The following is a 16,410-nucleotide window of genomic DNA, read 5'->3' as shown; positions in this document are numbered from 1 at the left end:
CCTCGACCTCTCTCCGGCCTTTCGCCGAAAACTGAAGCTGGAGCTGCTCGACCTTCGCATGCTCCTTTCCAAACAGATTTGACATGTTCTCTTCCAGAGTCTCACAATCAGTCTGTAGTTGCTCCTTCTCAGCCTCGAGACGCTTAATTTATAACCGAAGAGGGTCGTGAATCGAATCTTCGTAATCGATGCGGTCGTATAGATTTCCCGTATCGGAGGTAAGATGTGCGATTTCTTGGTCCTTCCCTTTCATCCTGTCATAGGCCGTATCGTGGTAGTAAGGTCTAGTACCACATCTTTGGAATGGTGCGCGCCAGTATGAAAGCAGGAATGCAATTCCAGCCTTGTAGCCCCCAAGTCACTCACGTTGCATGCATTATGAAGTCCTGCGTTACTCATCCTTCCTCCATTATTTATCCCTCTCAACTAGAGACAAGCCACCGGGCTTCACCTTCAACATCGTGTAATCAATGACGGGACGAAAGCCATTATGCTCATGCGCAAATTTACAGTCCGCATTGTTACCTGGAATAGTAGGCAGGTCAGGACAAGCTCTAACAGGAGGGTATTATGTACTTAAATTCATTGTCCTCCCAGTTCTTGCAGAGAACGCGTCTACACACTATAGATTTGCCCTCAGCTGGCAGTTGCGACACGATCCTCCATCTCGATTATCATAGCACCAGCCTTTGGTGAAGCTCTATGTACATAGGACGATGTTCTCACAGCGTGAGCTTAATCTTCTTGGCAGCAATCGATGCTTTGGCCGTATCATCAAGACCTGTGGTAGAAGGTTGAAATCTAAACGCTTTTATAATGAATATTATAGAACTAAAAATAAACCTTACTTGCCTTTGATGCTGTCATTGATGCTGTCATTGCTGCCGTCATGGACTCCTTTGCGCGAGGCGTGTTACATCCCTCGTATAGTGACATCAAGGCGATTCTAAAGGACTGCAGTATGGCCTCGGGCAACCTTTACCCGCCTCTCTACCTATTGCTTTTCATGAGTGGACTAGTAAATAGAGAGTGCCAGTTCCTCGATCTCTTTATCGCGGTGGCCCAGTTGGTTCTTCAGGTCGTGAATCTCTCCGTCTTTGCGGACATCCATCAATAACATCTGGGCAGTCTTGTTATCTAGCTCGCACTCATAATCGTGTTTGGCCTTAAAAAGCTGTCCGGAAACACCTTAGTGAGCCAACCTCCAAGTGCTTTCAGCCGCTTTCGCCTTCGCCTCTGCAGCTTCCGCGCGTTGCAACCGATTCTGCAATTGGAGATGCGCCGCTTCTTCTTTATCCGCTCGTTTGATGGCGCTCTCAAGCTCCTTCTTCAAGCTTGCCAGCTGCTCGATGGCAACGACCGTCGGTGCTGCAGTCGTTGCGCTTGCCGCAAGAAGCTGTATTCCGCCTATTTCGAGGAGTCAGTCAACGTTGGAACGAAGTGCGATTTCCGCGGTATCTGTTCGCTTTTCAATCATCAACGTCCTTGAGGAGCTGCGAGATGCGCAGGCTTGACTCTGCGGGGCTCATCTTGGGCTTGCGAATCTTTAGCTTGGCTGGCATGGTGGAAAACTTTGCGAGGTATTACAGCCATAGTGCTGCTAGACCAAGACTTGATGTGTGGCCAAGACGTGTAGATCAGCCAGAAAGCCCTGAAACACAGATTGGCACGTGATCAGAAGCGTCTAGGTCTTCCAGGCAAGGCACCTATTGCGGCAGGCGCATGTACTAGAAAATATCTACCAATGGTCTTCAAACTTACCCTTTGGGGTTACTGATTCTATGAAATTGCACATACGGCTTCCACGTTGTTCTACTAGCATGCACGGTCGCTACCTGCAAACCTTCCCGTGGACCTTCACTCAGTCATCCACGTTGCGACAGTCAGCTGCAGGCTCCGAACGTTCTTTCGCACCTCTGCCCCGGATTCCGTAGCTTGTAGTTGCTTCACCATTCACTGTTTGCCACTCGCCTGGAAACCTTTCCTATTCACCACGCCTGCCCAACGCTGCTCCCTCGCGTGCTGCGCTCAGACAACATGCGGACCCACAAAAGTCTGTTCAAGACCGCTATCCCGCCAGATTCCTCTCTCTCTCTCTTTCTCTCTCTCTTCATCTTCTTCTTCTTTGTTTCCGTAACGTTTCGTATCGTCTTCCCATCGTTGGTATCAATGGCTTCTTACCCCGAACACAAGCCGTGTTGCAATTGCTCAACCAAGCTTGTCGACGAGAACTTATATGGTGTTGCTCCACTGGGCGCTCGAGCGACAGTGAGGTACCCACGTAAGGCGTTGGCTAATTTATGACGTGTCACTTGTATGTTGGACCACTGGGCGCCCCTAGTCCTGGCTCCAGACGCCGTATAAGCCGCAAGTCCTTCCTAGTCAGGCACGTCTTTCACTGTACGGCGAAAAACACTGTGGGCCGAGAACAGCCAATCAGATGATGAGAACTGCCGACTTATCTATCAATCTTACCTTCTCATTGGTCGTTCTCGGCCCACAGTGTTTTTCGCCGTACAGTGATAGACGTCTCTTAATGATAGGCTATATAATACAACTGTAGGCCAGCTAAAACTGCGAAAAAGCTAGTCTTGATAAAAGTAAAAGCTATGCGAGTGGACAAGGACATGGTTTTGCATTTACGTTAATGATGTGATATTCCTTAGCAACAACCCCAGTAAGTTGGCTGCATCGAGTGTCTACCTGAGCTACTATAGGAGCTATCCATCAGCGGCCGGGTACGGAGACCTCACGGCACGTATTCATCCCCAGAGTTTTGCACCAAATGCAACGCTCATCTTCCCTCGTGATTGCACATGCGCACCGAACCTTGCGTGAGCCAGTGAGGGTATATGAGAAAAAGAGCAGGAAAAGAAAATTCAGAGACAAAGCCACTCGTCGCACCTCAAAATGCTTGAAAGCAAAACGACAAAGGAGGGGCTCGTAGCGTGGGTATCGTGAAACGAAGGTCATAGAAAGAAAACAAGACAAGCAAAGGCACTGACCATCGCCGTCATCTCCAGACCGCCGAGCTGAAGATGCGATGAGGACGAGGTCGAGAAGGTGACATCGAATGGTGAACCACCAGCCGAGTCTGGATTTGACTTCTGGCCGATTGCCGTCTGGCTCGGTGCTGGGGGCGGAGTGGCGGTATCGATTGTGATGCCTTGTTGCGTGCTCGAAGGAGGCTGTATCGACCGGCTTGGCGAGCTGGCGACTGAGCTTGCCGCTGTGCTTGAGGGGGTGCTTTGTGCGCTATCAGTCGCTTGGGTGCTCGACGATTGCGCCTGCTGTGTGGTAGACGCTGCGGTCGATGTGCTGGATGTGGTTGATGTGGCCAATGTGCTCTGTGCGTAGGTCTGTTGTCCCGAAGTTACGACTACTATATTGCCGCAGAGCTTGGGTAGAAGATCGCCCGAGAGGGCAACGCCAATGATGGAATCTGCGGGCACACGGACTGTTGAGCACTGCTGGTTGACGAGCTGTACGATTTGGATAAGCCCTTGAACGCAGTCGTTGCTGCAGTTGTTGATGGCCTCATTTCTTTCTTTGGGAAAGTCGGCGCGGGTACAACCCTGTATTGATGTGTTGTACGCTACTTGACATGATTGTGGCAAGTTTTCGATGCGTGGTACGAATTTGGAGAGAGAGACAGCTTCAATGTCGGTGGTAACGCCGGTCGGAACAAGGGCCATAGCCATGATGGCGCGGAAAAGGTGACGCATCGTGAGGTGTTGGTAGGTATTTCAGAGCGAGCACGCACGCGGCAGGTGGGTCGAAAGAGGGGAACGAGTGCTCGAAATTGATGAACGCTTTAATGCAGAGCTTGGCTGTGAGTCGCAAATGACGCTCACTCGATGGCTGGCCTCCGGTGCACGGCAGAGATGTGGCGTGGTGCGACGGGTGAGGTTTGGAGTGGCGGATGGTTACTTGTGAGACGCGGGGTGTCTGGTGGTCTCGTTCGCGGAAGCCCACCTTCCGGGGAAAGGTCTGGATATGAATACGCAATGTCGCACTCAATGCATCCAGCTCTTAATCGCCGTACCTTCCCGTTGCAGCTTCTCGCGCCGCGAACTTTATCTTCTTGAGACCTCTCGTGCGGGGTCAGAGTCAAGTCTCGAGGCCAGCACCTGAGGCGATCCTGAGAGAGACTTTGGGTATGCGACCTGGCCAATCGTTCTGCTATATATGATGCGCGACTCGCTTTCTAGTGCACGTTCTGCAAGGCAAAGAGTGAGATGAGACAGAAGGAGAGACTGGTAAGGAAGTGAGTGAGTCTGCGCTGGACCTGCAAGGAGAGACTGCGTCGGGTAGAAAGGCGCTCAGCGCAAGCAGAAGAAGGGAAGCTGGGAAGAAAGGGAGGTGGTGATGTTCGCGATGGGCGGTTGCTCATGCCATTGTGAGCATGTGCTTGTGGAGCATCAAGATGCCGGCGGAAGCGGAGGAGCTGATCTTAACACAGACATCACAGGGTATCCAAGGGGGTTTAAGAGCGCAACGAACGGCGGTTGGATGCGTGTTTGGTGATGGTCAGGGCGGTGCCTCGAAGCATGAGGTGCAGGTAGGACCGACCTGAAACGCGTTGGTGGCTGTCCGTGCGGCAGCCCCGCGTTGGAGCCTCGTCATTGGCGCCCTGGCTGCGATGAGCGCCAGTCCCTGTTACAGACCGTCAAGCACGCGCCCAGAGAGGGAAGTGCCAGCTAAACTCAGCATGCGCGTCAATGGCGGGCGTCTACAGGCAATCAGCGCATCGCCGGTCCCACTGTCCACTGCAGCTCTGCCGATGCGAGCACGACGGGTGCAGTGCTGAACGACCACCCTGAGGTCCCGGTGGTCAAGTATCGCAACATCCTGCTTCCGAGCGGCATTGAAACGACCCCCAACATACCGGCGCGACGCCGGACTCATAGCCACCACTCCGGAACCTCCCAAACCTTCGGTGGAGGGTGCTGCTCTGCATCTGTGTCTCCCAGCTCAATGGTGGCACGCGACACCGCGACGGCGTTGGATAGACTGTCAACACTATACACTGGCCATGTGATTCGCACCAGAGTTTCCCCCGCTGCCGTCCCACGTGAAGCGTCCTCTGGAAATCCCGAGTACCAGGCATGCATTGGTGTCGTGCATGAATTTGCATGTTTTGACGTTTCATGGATACAGACAGCTGAGTGGCTCTGTCGCAAGGCACCCTCAGTAGCAACAAGGACAGCCCGGCAGCATTGAGGAACATACGGTGGCGTCGTTTGAAGACCAAGGATTATGACACTTCTGGACAACATGCACCGGCGGGATTGGGCCCGGTCTGCCTACGTAGAATGTCTTGTCGACGCTCTGCGGGCTTTACAGCCATGATAACGGCAGTGTGACAACGCAATGAACCACATACCGGAGGATACCAAGAATAGTCCAATCCTTAATCTACAACGTCTCGCTGTTACAATTTGTTTCGGCGACAATACCAATCCTCCTTCATTCCGTATCTCGCTCACTCTATCACAGGGACACTCCTGAACCTGACAGCATTGCTCGTCAAAGCCTTGATCGCTTTCTCGACCATCTCCAGCAGAAATTTCTCTTCCATACACTTCACGCCCTGCCGTTTTGCGAAGTCAATTGCCTCCTCGCTATCCAGCGCATGCCCGGCAGGCCAAACATGCACTGAGCCTCCGATTTCAAGCTACTTCCCTGTGTCGAATGAGACGTCGCCCACTGCTACCACAAGTCAGCGACCGATCACCTTGAGCCCACGAGATAAGAAGGACCAAGATAGAGCAGAATTGCGCGCAAGTATCAACAGCTTGCCCAACCTCCCCAGTGCACCCACCAACCCGCTAATAATATACGCGTTCGGCGCCGTAACAACGATGAGACTCGCGCCACCCATATCCTGCAGCTCATTCGCTGCATCCCGCTTACTTGTGTCAACGTAGTTGGTGGCACCGAGCTGCATTGCAAAGCCTCTCTTTGAGTCGGATGTTGACGGCGCGACTGAATGCTCAGATGACCCAGGCCGCCAATCCCTTGAATAGCTGACGATTGTTGGAAAGCAAGAGTGACGGCAAGTAGCATACTCACCAATAGTAGCCCTAGGCCCGACCGCCATCCTCCTCATCCCATTGAATACCGCTGTCCCCGCACATCACAACGGCGCGTATGCGACCAGATCCGCGTCCTCGGGAATCCTAATTACCGCTTCACATCTCAGCACACAGTCCTCTGCATCTGCACTCATTAGCCTCCGCTTCCCCTATTGTTTCGTCACCGCGCCCAAAACGAACGACAAAAAGCGAAGACACGCCCGCCATCCCTCGTCACCCCATTAACACCCTTTTCCTCACATATCTAGAACGGTCCCACCTGACACCCCGCACACGTCCCATCGTAACCGCAATGCCACCCACCGCCCACCTTCCCCCCCAGACTCCACCTCTTCTCGCCTTCGCCCACAGAGACTACGACCCGATGACTTCGTGCTCGGGGATCCGAGGAAGGTGCCAAATCCACCTTGCTGGCCGAAGTAATCGGAAAAGGCAAACGCCACAGCCGAGAACTTTGATGAGAATCTCACCGGGGGCAGGAGAAGGGACGGCAATGGTGGGCAGGATGAAGGGGGCACCAGGTTGCTCGATCACGACGGCTTTCATGGTTCTAGGGATAGTGGAAGCCTGGCAATGTGAGGGCTCAATGTGTTTGTCTGCTCAATGCAACGAGAACGGGCGTGATTTCGAGGAACTAGAATAAGGTCTTCGAGACCGCACTCCAGCCTTTTATGTCTGTCCATCTCGACTCCTTCGGTGCCGTCCTCCCGTGGAGGTGTGCATGAGAGTCCTACAGCATGGCTATTCAAGACCGATAAGAGCCCTCCCTCGTGCAGTACCGCTCGCGTTGCGTGCAACTGCCTGCCAAGGTCAACTCCGGTTCTCCTTTGGGTTGATGTGCCTTCCACACACTGCGAGTTGTAGACGCAACGATCATACCACTGTGTGCCCGGACCGGAGTTGACGTCTTCTCCAGCAAACAAGGAGTGCGTCGCATCGTGTTATAGACCGGATTTGTAGTCTCTTGTCATGTCGGTATGGTGAAGGGTGACCGCGGAGCTTCTGGGATGATGATTGGTCAAAGCATCTTCACAGGTACCACTGAGTCCACGATTCCTGAACAGCAGCACCCTGCTGCTGTAATTGGGTATCACATATATTCTACAAAGAATCAAAGCGCTTCTGACGAGCCTACCAAGCATCGAAATTCCCAAACCCGCCAGTCCGCGCCTTCTTTTTGGGCGGCGGTGGTTCCTCGTCTTGGACAAATCCTACAATCTCGTCCTCGTCCTTGGTCTCCTGCCTCGCAGCCTTGAGATACTTCCCGATACCCGCTCCCTCGCCGCTCGCCTCGTCCACTTTGCCGTCAGCCCGTATCCGCTTGCCCGTCCACGTCGTCTTGTCGTCCGCGGTGCCGCCCTGCTTGCGTATCTCCTCGTCATCGATGTCCTTCTGTTCCTTCTCCTTGCGCTCCTTGGCCCACTCCTCGAACGGATCTACGAAGACCACGACATCCATAATCTCGATGTCTTCTTCCGGCCGATCCTTTTCGCCTGTGGGCGCGAGCTCCATCGCCTTGAGCGTGGTGTCGAGCCCGCCGACAACGCGCGCAAAGACCGTGTGCTTGCGGTCGAGATGCGGGACCGCGCGGTACGTGATGAAGAACTGGCTGGTGTTCGTGTTCTTCCCCTTATTCGCCATGCTCAGCACACCCCTCACGTTATGCCGTTCCGGCCCATCAAACTCGTCTTCAAACGGCTTGCCCCAGACGCTCTGCCCACCGCGCCCTGTGCCGGTGGGGTCGCCGCCCTGGATCATGAAGCCCTTGATGTTGCGGTGGAAGATGGTGTTGCGGTAGTAGCCTTTCTTGGCGAGCTGGACGAAATTCCAGACAGCGCGGGGCGCGAATTCCGGGAGCAGCTCGAGGTTTAGGTCGCCGAGGGAGGTGGACATGCGCGCGTAGCCTTTGTGCTTGACGCGCTTGGGGCGCAGCATGTAGTCTTCGTCAGAGAGGAGGGCGCGCTCGGCAGAAGTATGTGGGGTCACGCCCGTGGAGGTGAAGGATGCGGCGGCCTTGCCGGAGGTGTAGACGGCGGCATTGTAGGCGGGTTTCTTCTGTGTCGTGGAGGACTGCGCGGCGGTGCCGTTCTTCGAGGTGGGTGCGAGGGCGCCGGTTGTGGTCTTGCCCTGCGCTTTCGCCTGCCGCTCTGCTCGCGCCTTTGCGACTGCTTCCTTCGCCTTGAGTATCTTGGCCGCGTTGCCCAGCGCGCCGGTGTTGACGCTGCTTTCGGACCCAGGCACCACCGTCTCGCCGTCGATGACGCTCTTGTACTTTCCAAAGTCGCGACTCTCGATGTTCTGCGGATCCTGCAGTGTGATGATGTCTTTCCGCGTGAACTCGTCATCGCTGACCAGGTCCCTCCAATTCTTCGCCTTGATGTTCAGCCGCTCCACGGTATCCCACGCGAACACATTCGCCTCCTGCCCGTGCCGCAATGCGACGATGTGCGTGTTGTCGGTGAAGACCTTGTACGTGACGGGATCGACATATTCGTTGTCTTCGTTCTTGGTGAAGTGCAGCGTGACCAGGTCAGCGCGCTTGAGCGGGCTGCCGTCGGTGGGCGACGTGTCGGGGTGCTTGGTGAGCCACGTGAGGATATGCGTGAGGTCGAAGATGGTGCCCGAGGGCGTGCACACGGGGTCGGTGAAGGGCTGGAGCGAGACGGCGCAGTAGTTGTAGGGAAGCCGGCGGAAGGTCGACGAGAGGCCCGACGAAGACGCAGCGTTGGGGTTTGCGCCGCGCGAGTTTGCAAACGAGTCGCTCGAGGACCACTCCGAGTGCGTGATGTAGAGCTTGTCCGTGCCTTTGCCCATGGTGAGCGTGTCTGGTCGAATGGGCCCTGTCGCGTCGAAAAGTTGCGAGTGGGCGATGATGGCATGCGCGGCTTTTTCTCGGGCGCAAGTTAGCCGCGCGGGAGGCTCTTTCGACGTCACTCACCCAGCCGCCACTCCGGCATGTTGCTGACGACTGCCATCAACGGAGACGATAGTCACTGCCATGGCTTTGATCTGGCTACGTTCATCTATTTCCAACTCCACGAGCAAGCGAGCAACAAACATAGAGCGCTAACGAGGTTATCCTGCATCAGGATCCCAAATGCAATGTCCTTCGAAACGCGTGCGCATCTCTATATCGCCCAGATCAATGTTTTACAAACTTGTCCACCACCAGAAGTCGCCATGATAACCTCCACGCACTAGCTAATCGCACAGCCATAGAGCCCGCTTCCGATCCCTCAGTTGGCCCACCATCCAACATCCCGAGATCAATGACCTGTTCGAACCAGTTATTTGAATACAGTGGGACTTGAATCGCAGTCTCTTCAGAGGCATCGGATACCCTGGGCTGCCAGGGTTCAATGCTGTCGATTATGTCCGATTATCATGCTCGGCTGACTCACACTACGATATGATGTATCAGTCGTTTCAAGCGTTCCACCTCCAGCGTTCACATGCAAATGATGCAATGCTGGCGGGAAGCGCTATGCCTTCACACAGCACGATGCAACTGCGGCAGTCTTTACAGTATCTCCTGCAACGGGACACTGCATCCTGGATGAACTCGTGCTACAATACGATGGATGATTGGCTCAGGCAGCCCGCCTCTAGCTTTTACATACAAATGACACAGTAGTCGCGGGAAATATTGTGTGTCTCTAAAGTTTGATACACGTCTTTCGAAGCACCGTCACTACAGTTCAGTCGCTACAGTATCCCTTCCAACGGGATAGACCGGGGTTGGATGAACTTACACCACACTACGATGTGTGGTTCCATTATCCACAGTACTTCCCGCGATCACATATACACGTTATGATGGTTGGAAGCACCATGCGCTCAAACAGGGAGATGCAGCCTGGCAAGACTTAGATTACAAGAAGACTTATGATGTCCTGTGCATCGTATATTCATCGTTCATACAGACAGTAGACAGTGCTGGACGAGCACCATGTTCCAGACGGCACGATGTAATCTGAACAAACTCAACTCATAATACTCCTATGAGCCCCCTCTGCGTCGCAGTTGTATCATTCACATTCCAAGAGTTAATTTTGGTGTAAATGACCCTGAACTTGCGCATCGTATGGGGTAGCCTGGATGAACTCAGGGTATGCCAGAGCTCTCGACCTTTCCTGCAGCACGATTTCTCATTCGCCATGGCAAGTTACACCACAGAGAGGTATGTCTTGAGCATCCAATTTCTCTTCCTCATATCTGATAAGCTACAAAGCTTTCTAGGTGACGAGAGAATCATGATACGAGTAGAGTAGCAAAGTGAAGGTGGATCGTAAGTTTACCCGTATAAATGTCTATGTCCTTCCCAAATCTTGACGTCTCCTTTGTCCATCGATTCCGTTTCGCTACTACGTTGTCCTTAAGGACTTACTGACTAAAACAAGAACCAGCGGGGATGGATCCCCAAGCACCTGATTTTGTGCCGGATGCAGTGCGGCCAGAGTCCTCTGTGGGCGGGACCTCTGACCGCACCGTCACCCAAGAGAGCTATGACCGCTCTCGACAAACGGAAAGCGTCGCGAGGGTAACCAGCCCTCACTCACCTGCGCCGGCGCCCGCGGCGAAGGTGACTTTCGTCAAGTTTACCAGCGCCTCGACCACGACCACCACCACCGACACTGCCACCACCAACATGTCGGACAACAGCAAGACGCCGCGCAACAAGCGATTGAGCAACGGACCGGGAGCCTCATCCGCTGACAAGTACCCCGAGGACTCACCAACGCGTCTGCGCCATCCTCCGCCGCGTTTCCCTGCTGCAATGCAGAACCAGCGCCGCCATCGCGCTCAACCGCAGCAGCAAAAAGAACTCCGCGTCGACGACATGAACGCTTGGCCCTCACTCGGCGAGGTCAACACGCAAACGAGGAACCAGCGAAGAAGGGCCACCCGCACAGCTCGTAGCGCATCAACGTCGACCTCAGGTTCCGACACCCAAGAACTTACGGTCTCCCAGCATCCCAACGCCGCTGCGCTCTCACCAGAGCAACAAGACCTCGTTGAGTCACAAGTCCAAGCGTATCGCCAGAGTCTACTGCAAAAACACACCCCCATCCGCACGATGTCTGTCCCGGAACGCAAGCTCTTCCAACTGCGACCTGCACCGTACTCCGCCGACCAACAGGGCTCCGCTCAGCATGGCTCGAGCCAGCAGTACACTCAACAGCAGCCGGAGAAGCAAGTGCGTGAATCACGATCAGAGATGGCCTCAGTCGGACCGCCGTTTGCCTCGGAATCGCTTGCTGGGCTTCTGGCAGCGCAACAGCAACAGCAGCTAACGACGCAAGAGCAACAGCAAGCCTCGCCATTCCGGACCTTTGTCCCTGGCCAGAACTCAGCTTACAACTTTGACAGACTTGCCGCATCCCAGCAAGCTCAGCGCGAAGCTACCGCTGCCCAGCTGCGCTCTGCCTTCCACGAGATGCAAGCTCACCGTGCGGCTCCCGTTTCCCAGTGCACGACTACCATTGCCCAATTGCACTCTACATTCATCGAACCGACGTATGGGCAGCCCATCCTCACTGGAACTGGGTACCAAGGACACCAAAGCTACGGTCTTCAGCCAGGAGCTTACGCTGACTACTCCAGCTTATACGGACACAATGCGCCAACTGATACTCCCGCTGCTGTCTCCCGTTTGTCTCAGCCTATGACCGGCAGTCTGAATCCCAGTGCACAAGGCTTTCACCCTCAGCCAGAAGCTTCCATAAGCGCCAACGCTCTTCGTGGACAAATCGACCCGACTTTTCTCCCCGTCTTTGGCACCGAGACAGGACGCAGCTCTCAGAATGACCCTCCCATCGCCGCTCCCGCCCCTCGTGGACAGACCAGTCGGGATTATCTACCAGTCTTGGACACCGCCGCAAGAACCAGCGCCCACACTGAAGCTTCCGCGATCCACGGCCGAATCAACCCGGCGTACCTCCCCGTCTTCGACACCGGCGTAGAAGCAAGCAGCACCCATACCGATGCTCAAGCTCCCGCCACCGAGCCTGCATGGTCAGCCGCCGACTATGATGTCTCGCCTCCCCCGTCGCTCAGTCAGGCTTTGCCGGATCTCTTGAACCCAAGCGCAAGCGGTGCTCTCCGACCCGACAACCGCTCGCTCTCCCTGAGCCAGCAGACTGGAGCACGCTACGGCATCGAGATCGGAGGATTAGGTTCGTCGCTCCTCGGAACAAGCGATCGCACCAACTGGCTTCCCTCGCCGTGGAACCAGCTTGGCCAACAGCGCAACACCCGTGTTCAGCCGCTCGGCTGGGAGTGGTTGGAGCAGCGTGGCCAGTGGACGCGCGAAGACCGGAAGTGAGTGATCTAAAGGAGCAAGAAGAAGGCGATACGACTAGATTGACTAAAATGGTGTGGAACATCGCATATTGGTATCCGTTGCCTTGCACAGCGATCTGGCACCGTCTGGATACCGTAACGACTTCACGAATCCCCTTGTTTTTCTTGCACAGCCCATCCATAGTTCACTTGGAGGGTGATTGGTGACGGTTATTATTCTGAGAATATCGGACAGTTTTTGATTTTCTTTGCTTTGCGCCTGGCCTTGCATAGCCCATCTGGAGTTCACTTGAGGAGGATTGGGATGATTATTGCTCTGGAATTTGGGCTTCGGCTTTATGCGCTTCTCATTTTCATGACTAGTATCACAATGGAAATTTCGCAAATACTTCTAGCTATTAGTGACATAATACTGCGCTGTTCCCAGGCTACAGTTTGTTTGGCGCAGGTGGGTAAGAGCATCCCGGGTAAGCTCTTCCGCAGCGGCAAACGTCAGGCCTCCCTCAGTTTACCACAAGTGCGACACTGTTTGACTGACGTGAGTTTTGAGGTGTAGTGACCACACCCGCGAATCAGTTCCGGGGTGTAGTGACCATCCCCGCGAACTAGTGCGTGCGGGAAGACGCGGGGAAGGGGTGTAGTGACCGCTAACCAGCCAGAAGCGGCAATGAACGTCAGACGGTGCTTGCGCTAATGCAAGGGGAGACATGGGATGTGAACGTCTTCCGAGCAAATTGTCAATTAGAGAGGATCGTTTTGAAGAGCAAGGGCGGATGAGATGATGAAGTCGGATCAACGGCGCGAACAGTAGCAATAGATAAAAGCATGGCTGATAGATTGATTATGGTGCATACCGAGCTCAATTTAACCAGAGTCTCATGGTCCATCCTCCAATACTGCATCTCATGCCCAGACCCAGCTCCACCATGGACGATTTCTATTTGTTCGCAAACTGCAACTTCGTCCCGGATCAGTACGCCGCTGTAAGCCCTCTCACACCCACAACCTAAAAATCCAAGATCGAGAGCCTAACGCCAGATCAAGTGGCAAGCAGCCTACGACGACCTCGCAACCTACGTCTACGCCAATGAGCACACGACCAAGACATACTACTTCGGCATCCCCATTGACTACGCCCATGATTTCAACGCCACCACCAGCATGCTGGCTTTCGAAGTCTACGGCCGCAGAGAGGTATATTGTACTTTGCATATCCATGTTCTCGTAACAGTGAGCTCACGGATCACTGACCACGTCACCTCAGGACCTCTACACAACCCACCTCAGCTCCCCCGCCATGGCGACCTTCCTCAAGCGCATCGAACCAACGACGACAACGAACCTCGACCTCGCACACTACCGTCTCATCGCTGGCTTTCTCGACAACAACGGCGACGCACCTCCTGCGGGCATCCTCCAAGATACTCGGCTTACCTGCGTGTCGCCATCTGCTCGATGCTCTGTCCTTGCCTCCCTGACTGACCTCTTGAACAACGTACACGAAGAGGAGAAACACAATGGAGGGAAGAACGGGGTGCTCACGTACATGGCTTTTGAGTGCCTTGATGACGATGTTGGTGTGAGGATTTTAGGGCGCTGGAGAGATAGGAAGGATATGGAGATATTCGTTCGAAGGGGGGATGTGGATAGATTTTGGCAGGGGCAGAAGCCACAGATTTCGAGGATGGAGCAGAGGTGCTATGTGCCGAATGGGAAGGGGTGGTTGCATCGGGGTTGAGACACGGGGAGGGTGAGTGCGAAGATGTAATGCCTGTGGTACTTCGGGTGAATGAATTTTCGTTAATGTATGGTACGTTCTAGCGTTGTTAGGGTATCTGAGTGTGGTCGTTGTTCATAAAGGGCCGAGTCCTCTGCCCGGGACCAATTAGTCCTCCCTGTCATCCTCACCAACTCTCGCATATCCTCCTGCAGCCCCACTCCCGTGTTCTCCTGCCAGTCTACTCGCGTCTTCCCTGCCTTTCTCAGCATCCAGCCACCAAAGCAGCGGGCCGGGTAGCATCACCAGCACAGCGAGGAATATGAAAGCCGGTCTGATTGTCCCAGCCCGATTGACGATCCACCCCACGAGCGCCGGCCCCACCGCACTGCTGCCCTTATCCGTGACCGCATATAGCGCGAAGAACGCCGCTTCGCTGCCCTCGGGGATAAGCGGTGCATAGACGCTGCGAGCATATGAGGAGATACCGCCCATGACGAGCCCGTGTATGATGCCAACAAGATAAATTTCGAACGGCTTTTGTATCCCGCCTACGCCGAGGCGCTTGAGGATGGGAATGTAGCCCAGGAGACCGTACAGTGGGATGATCTCCATGCCTACGATACACGCTATCAACACGATTTTCGGAGAGAGTGAGTATCGCGCGGCGACGCGAGGCCACGAGAATGCGCCAACCATGCTGAAACCGATGGAGGTCAGGGAGAGGAACACGAGCGGAATGGTGCCCATGTGGAGCTCGGTGCGCGCAAAAAGGATTGCGGTACCGGAGATGGTGGCGACGGCGTCAGAGAGGAGAAACCATGCTGCGAGGAATATTAGAGTCTGGCGGAGGCGGGAGGCGCGCTTCAGAGTGTCCCAGAACGAGCGGATGGAAAAGGCGAGGTAGAATAGGACGGAGCTGTTTCTGCGCGCAGACGGATTGCCGTTCTGAGACTGCGTAGGGAGCGGTGGACCGAACCGTGGTCGTAGCCAGAGGAGTGTAGGGATGGTAAAAAGCGCCCACCATATACCAACTAGGAGCAGAATTACGCGCATGGGAAGCGTAGGATTGCCTTTCGAAAGGCCGAGTTTGTCGAAAGCGATTATAACGCCGACGCTAAAAAGTTGGAAGCCTACGGCAGAGGCGTAGCCGAGACCGACACCTTTGGAGGAGATTTTGGATGATCGGTCGAGGTCCTCGCTGAGCTTATCTGGATGGAAACGGTATGTTGAGTTTGAAGGGTCCCGCCGATTGAGTCCTTCGAGCTCATATGCTGGAGGGTCGTCGGAGGGACCCGGTTTGGCGTGCGATGGATGATTGGATACAAGAAGGGGTAGGAAGGCGTTGAGAAGACTGAAACTGCTTCCCAGACAAGTGACGCCAATGACGACTAGAAACGGTGCCAAAAAGTAGACGCTCGATGTGATGAAGACAAACAACGAGCAAACGGTTGCACCAGTGTATGCAAAAGTCACAAGCAGCTTTTTGCGATACGGACCTTCACAATATCAGTTTCGAAGTACAGTTATAAGACAAGACAAGACCAGGGCAAAATACCATAATCGGCGAATGAGCTGAAACAAATCAGTGTAATCGCTTGGAAAAGCACAGCTGCAGATGTCGTATACATAGCAAATGAAGTAGTCGTAACATCGCTGCCTAGAAATCTCACGATGCATTGGTCTTCTCTATCGGCGTCACCTGCTCTGGCTCGAAACTTGCCGGCATCTCCGGATCCGGGTGGGCCCACGCATGGCTTCGATCTGTCCGAGAACAGAACACCTCTTTCTCGTGGAAGCTGTTCAAGGAGAACGGGAAGGAAGAGGCCTATCGAAAGGTAAAAATCCAATCAATCAAACACTGCCAAAGCTAGATAATGGGGGAGAAAGGAAGGATGTAAGCGAACGTACCAACTCCGACTACAGCAAACACCTCAGCCGCGATCGCATAGGAATACCAGCCCTTCAGCTCACGTGGGGTCGTCGGGCTCGTATCTTCGTCATTATAGCGAGAGGGATGGGATGGTCTCACCGCATCCTCGAAGGACATGTTCGTGTTGGAGAGTTGAAGTCAGTTGGGATGTTTGTGATGTGTAATCCAGCCTGCCGCATTAGGCCGGTTGGCGCTAAACCAGATCCAGCATGGCGATAGCCTCACGTCATGCACAACCATCGCGGCCCACGAGGCAGGTAACCCACTACTTCCCAAATGCAACCCGCCCTTCTTCCACTTCCGCCCTCATCACAACAAGTTAGAAACTTGCTGCGGCCGAGAATTTGCAGTGCAGAGAC

The 16,410-nt window shown here is 54.4% G+C and overlaps 7 protein-coding genes across 7 annotated transcripts; 3 read left to right on the top strand and 4 right to left on the bottom strand.

Annotated features, from left to right (window-relative positions):
• Positions 1-1,189: 1,189 nt before the first annotated feature.
• On the bottom strand, positions 1,190-3,701 carry CC84DRAFT_1215086 (uncharacterized protein; the record flags this gene model as incomplete). The annotated part of the gene is made up of 2 exons (XM_018182695.1): positions 1,190-1,396; positions 3,006-3,701. The coding sequence occupies 2 exons, from the start codon at positions 3,699-3,701 to the stop codon at positions 1,190-1,192; spliced, it is 903 nt and encodes a 300-aa protein (XP_018038968.1).
• Positions 3,702-3,966: 265 nt separating this feature from the next.
• On the top strand, positions 3,967-5,223 carry CC84DRAFT_1239892 (uncharacterized protein; the record flags this gene model as incomplete). The annotated part of the gene is made up of 2 exons (XM_018183993.1): positions 3,967-4,561; positions 4,711-5,223. Exons 1-2 carry the CDS (start codon positions 4,406-4,408, stop codon positions 5,221-5,223), a joined length of 669 nt encoding a protein of 222 aa, XP_018038967.1. The 5' UTR covers positions 3,967-4,405.
• A 262-nt stretch (positions 5,224-5,485) lies between these two features.
• Positions 5,486-6,758, bottom strand: CC84DRAFT_1239886 (uncharacterized protein; the record flags this gene model as incomplete). Its single annotated transcript, XM_018183992.1, has 6 exons — positions 6,457-6,758; positions 6,358-6,427; positions 6,279-6,327; positions 6,144-6,222; positions 5,738-6,104; positions 5,486-5,677 (listed from the first exon to the last, which is right to left on the bottom strand). The coding sequence occupies exons 1-6, from the start codon at positions 6,642-6,644 to the stop codon at positions 5,486-5,488; spliced, it is 945 nt and encodes a 314-aa protein (XP_018038966.1). The 5' UTR covers positions 6,645-6,758.
• A 409-nt stretch (positions 6,759-7,167) lies between these two features.
• CC84DRAFT_1162518 (peptidyl-prolyl cis-trans isomerase-like protein-like 2) lies at positions 7,168-8,939 on the bottom strand. Its single transcript, XM_018178014.1, has one exon. It carries the CDS (start codon positions 8,910-8,912, stop codon positions 7,230-7,232), a length of 1,683 nt encoding a protein of 560 aa, XP_018038965.1. The 5' UTR covers positions 8,913-8,939; the 3' UTR covers positions 7,168-7,229.
• Positions 8,940-10,255: 1,316 nt separating this feature from the next.
• Positions 10,256-12,686, top strand: CC84DRAFT_1203936 (uncharacterized protein; the record flags this gene model as incomplete). Its single annotated transcript, XM_018181864.1, has 3 exons — positions 10,256-10,278; positions 10,370-10,386; positions 10,505-12,686. 3 exons carry the CDS (start codon positions 10,256-10,258, stop codon positions 12,421-12,423), a joined length of 1,959 nt encoding a protein of 652 aa, XP_018038964.1. The 3' UTR covers positions 12,424-12,686.
• A 641-nt stretch (positions 12,687-13,327) lies between these two features.
• On the top strand, positions 13,328-14,139 carry CC84DRAFT_1257435 (uncharacterized protein; the record flags this gene model as incomplete). Its single annotated transcript, XM_018184732.1, has 3 exons — positions 13,328-13,384; positions 13,446-13,595; positions 13,666-14,139. 3 exons carry the CDS (start codon positions 13,328-13,330, stop codon positions 14,137-14,139), a joined length of 681 nt encoding a protein of 226 aa, XP_018038963.1.
• Positions 14,140-14,170: 31 nt separating this feature from the next.
• Positions 14,171-16,188, bottom strand: CC84DRAFT_1194741 (autophagy-related protein 22-1). Its single transcript, XM_018181365.1, has 3 exons — positions 16,030-16,188; positions 15,677-15,946; positions 14,171-15,617 (listed from the first exon to the last, which is right to left on the bottom strand). The coding sequence occupies exons 1-3, from the start codon at positions 16,166-16,168 to the stop codon at positions 14,287-14,289; spliced, it is 1,740 nt and encodes a 579-aa protein (XP_018038962.1). The 5' UTR covers positions 16,169-16,188; the 3' UTR covers positions 14,171-14,286.
• Between the last annotated feature and the right edge of the window lie 222 nt (positions 16,189-16,410).

Source organism: Paraphaeosphaeria sporulosa (assembly GCF_001642045.1).
Source record: "Paraphaeosphaeria sporulosa strain AP3s5-JAC2a unplaced genomic scaffold CC84scaffold_3, whole genome shotgun sequence".
Lineage (NCBI taxonomy): Eukaryota > Fungi > Ascomycota > Dothideomycetes > Pleosporales > Didymosphaeriaceae > Paraphaeosphaeria > Paraphaeosphaeria sporulosa.
Note: the sequence above shows the minus strand (reverse complement) of the source record. Positions and strands in the feature narration are given on the sequence as shown.

What these genes read in the sequence shown, in the direction of transcription:
- CC84DRAFT_1194741 (XM_018181365.1), bottom strand. Translation starts at nt 16,168, where the DNA reads ATGTCCTTCGAGGATGCGGTGAGACCATCCCATCCCTCTCGCTATAAT. An exon ending in GTTTGCTGTAGTCGGAGTTG is followed by an intron (nt 15,947 to 16,029) that starts GTACGTTCGCTT and finishes ACCTTTCGATAG; the next exon opens with GCCTCTTCCTTCCCGTTCTC. An exon ending in CAGCTCATTCGCCGATTATG is followed by an intron (nt 15,618 to 15,676) that starts GTATTTTGCCCT and finishes GATATTGTGAAG; the next exon opens with GTCCGTATCGCAAAAAGCTG.
- CC84DRAFT_1162518 (XM_018178014.1), bottom strand. Translation starts at nt 8,912, where the DNA reads ATGGGCAAAGGCACGGACAAGCTCTACATCACGCACTCGGAGTGGTCC.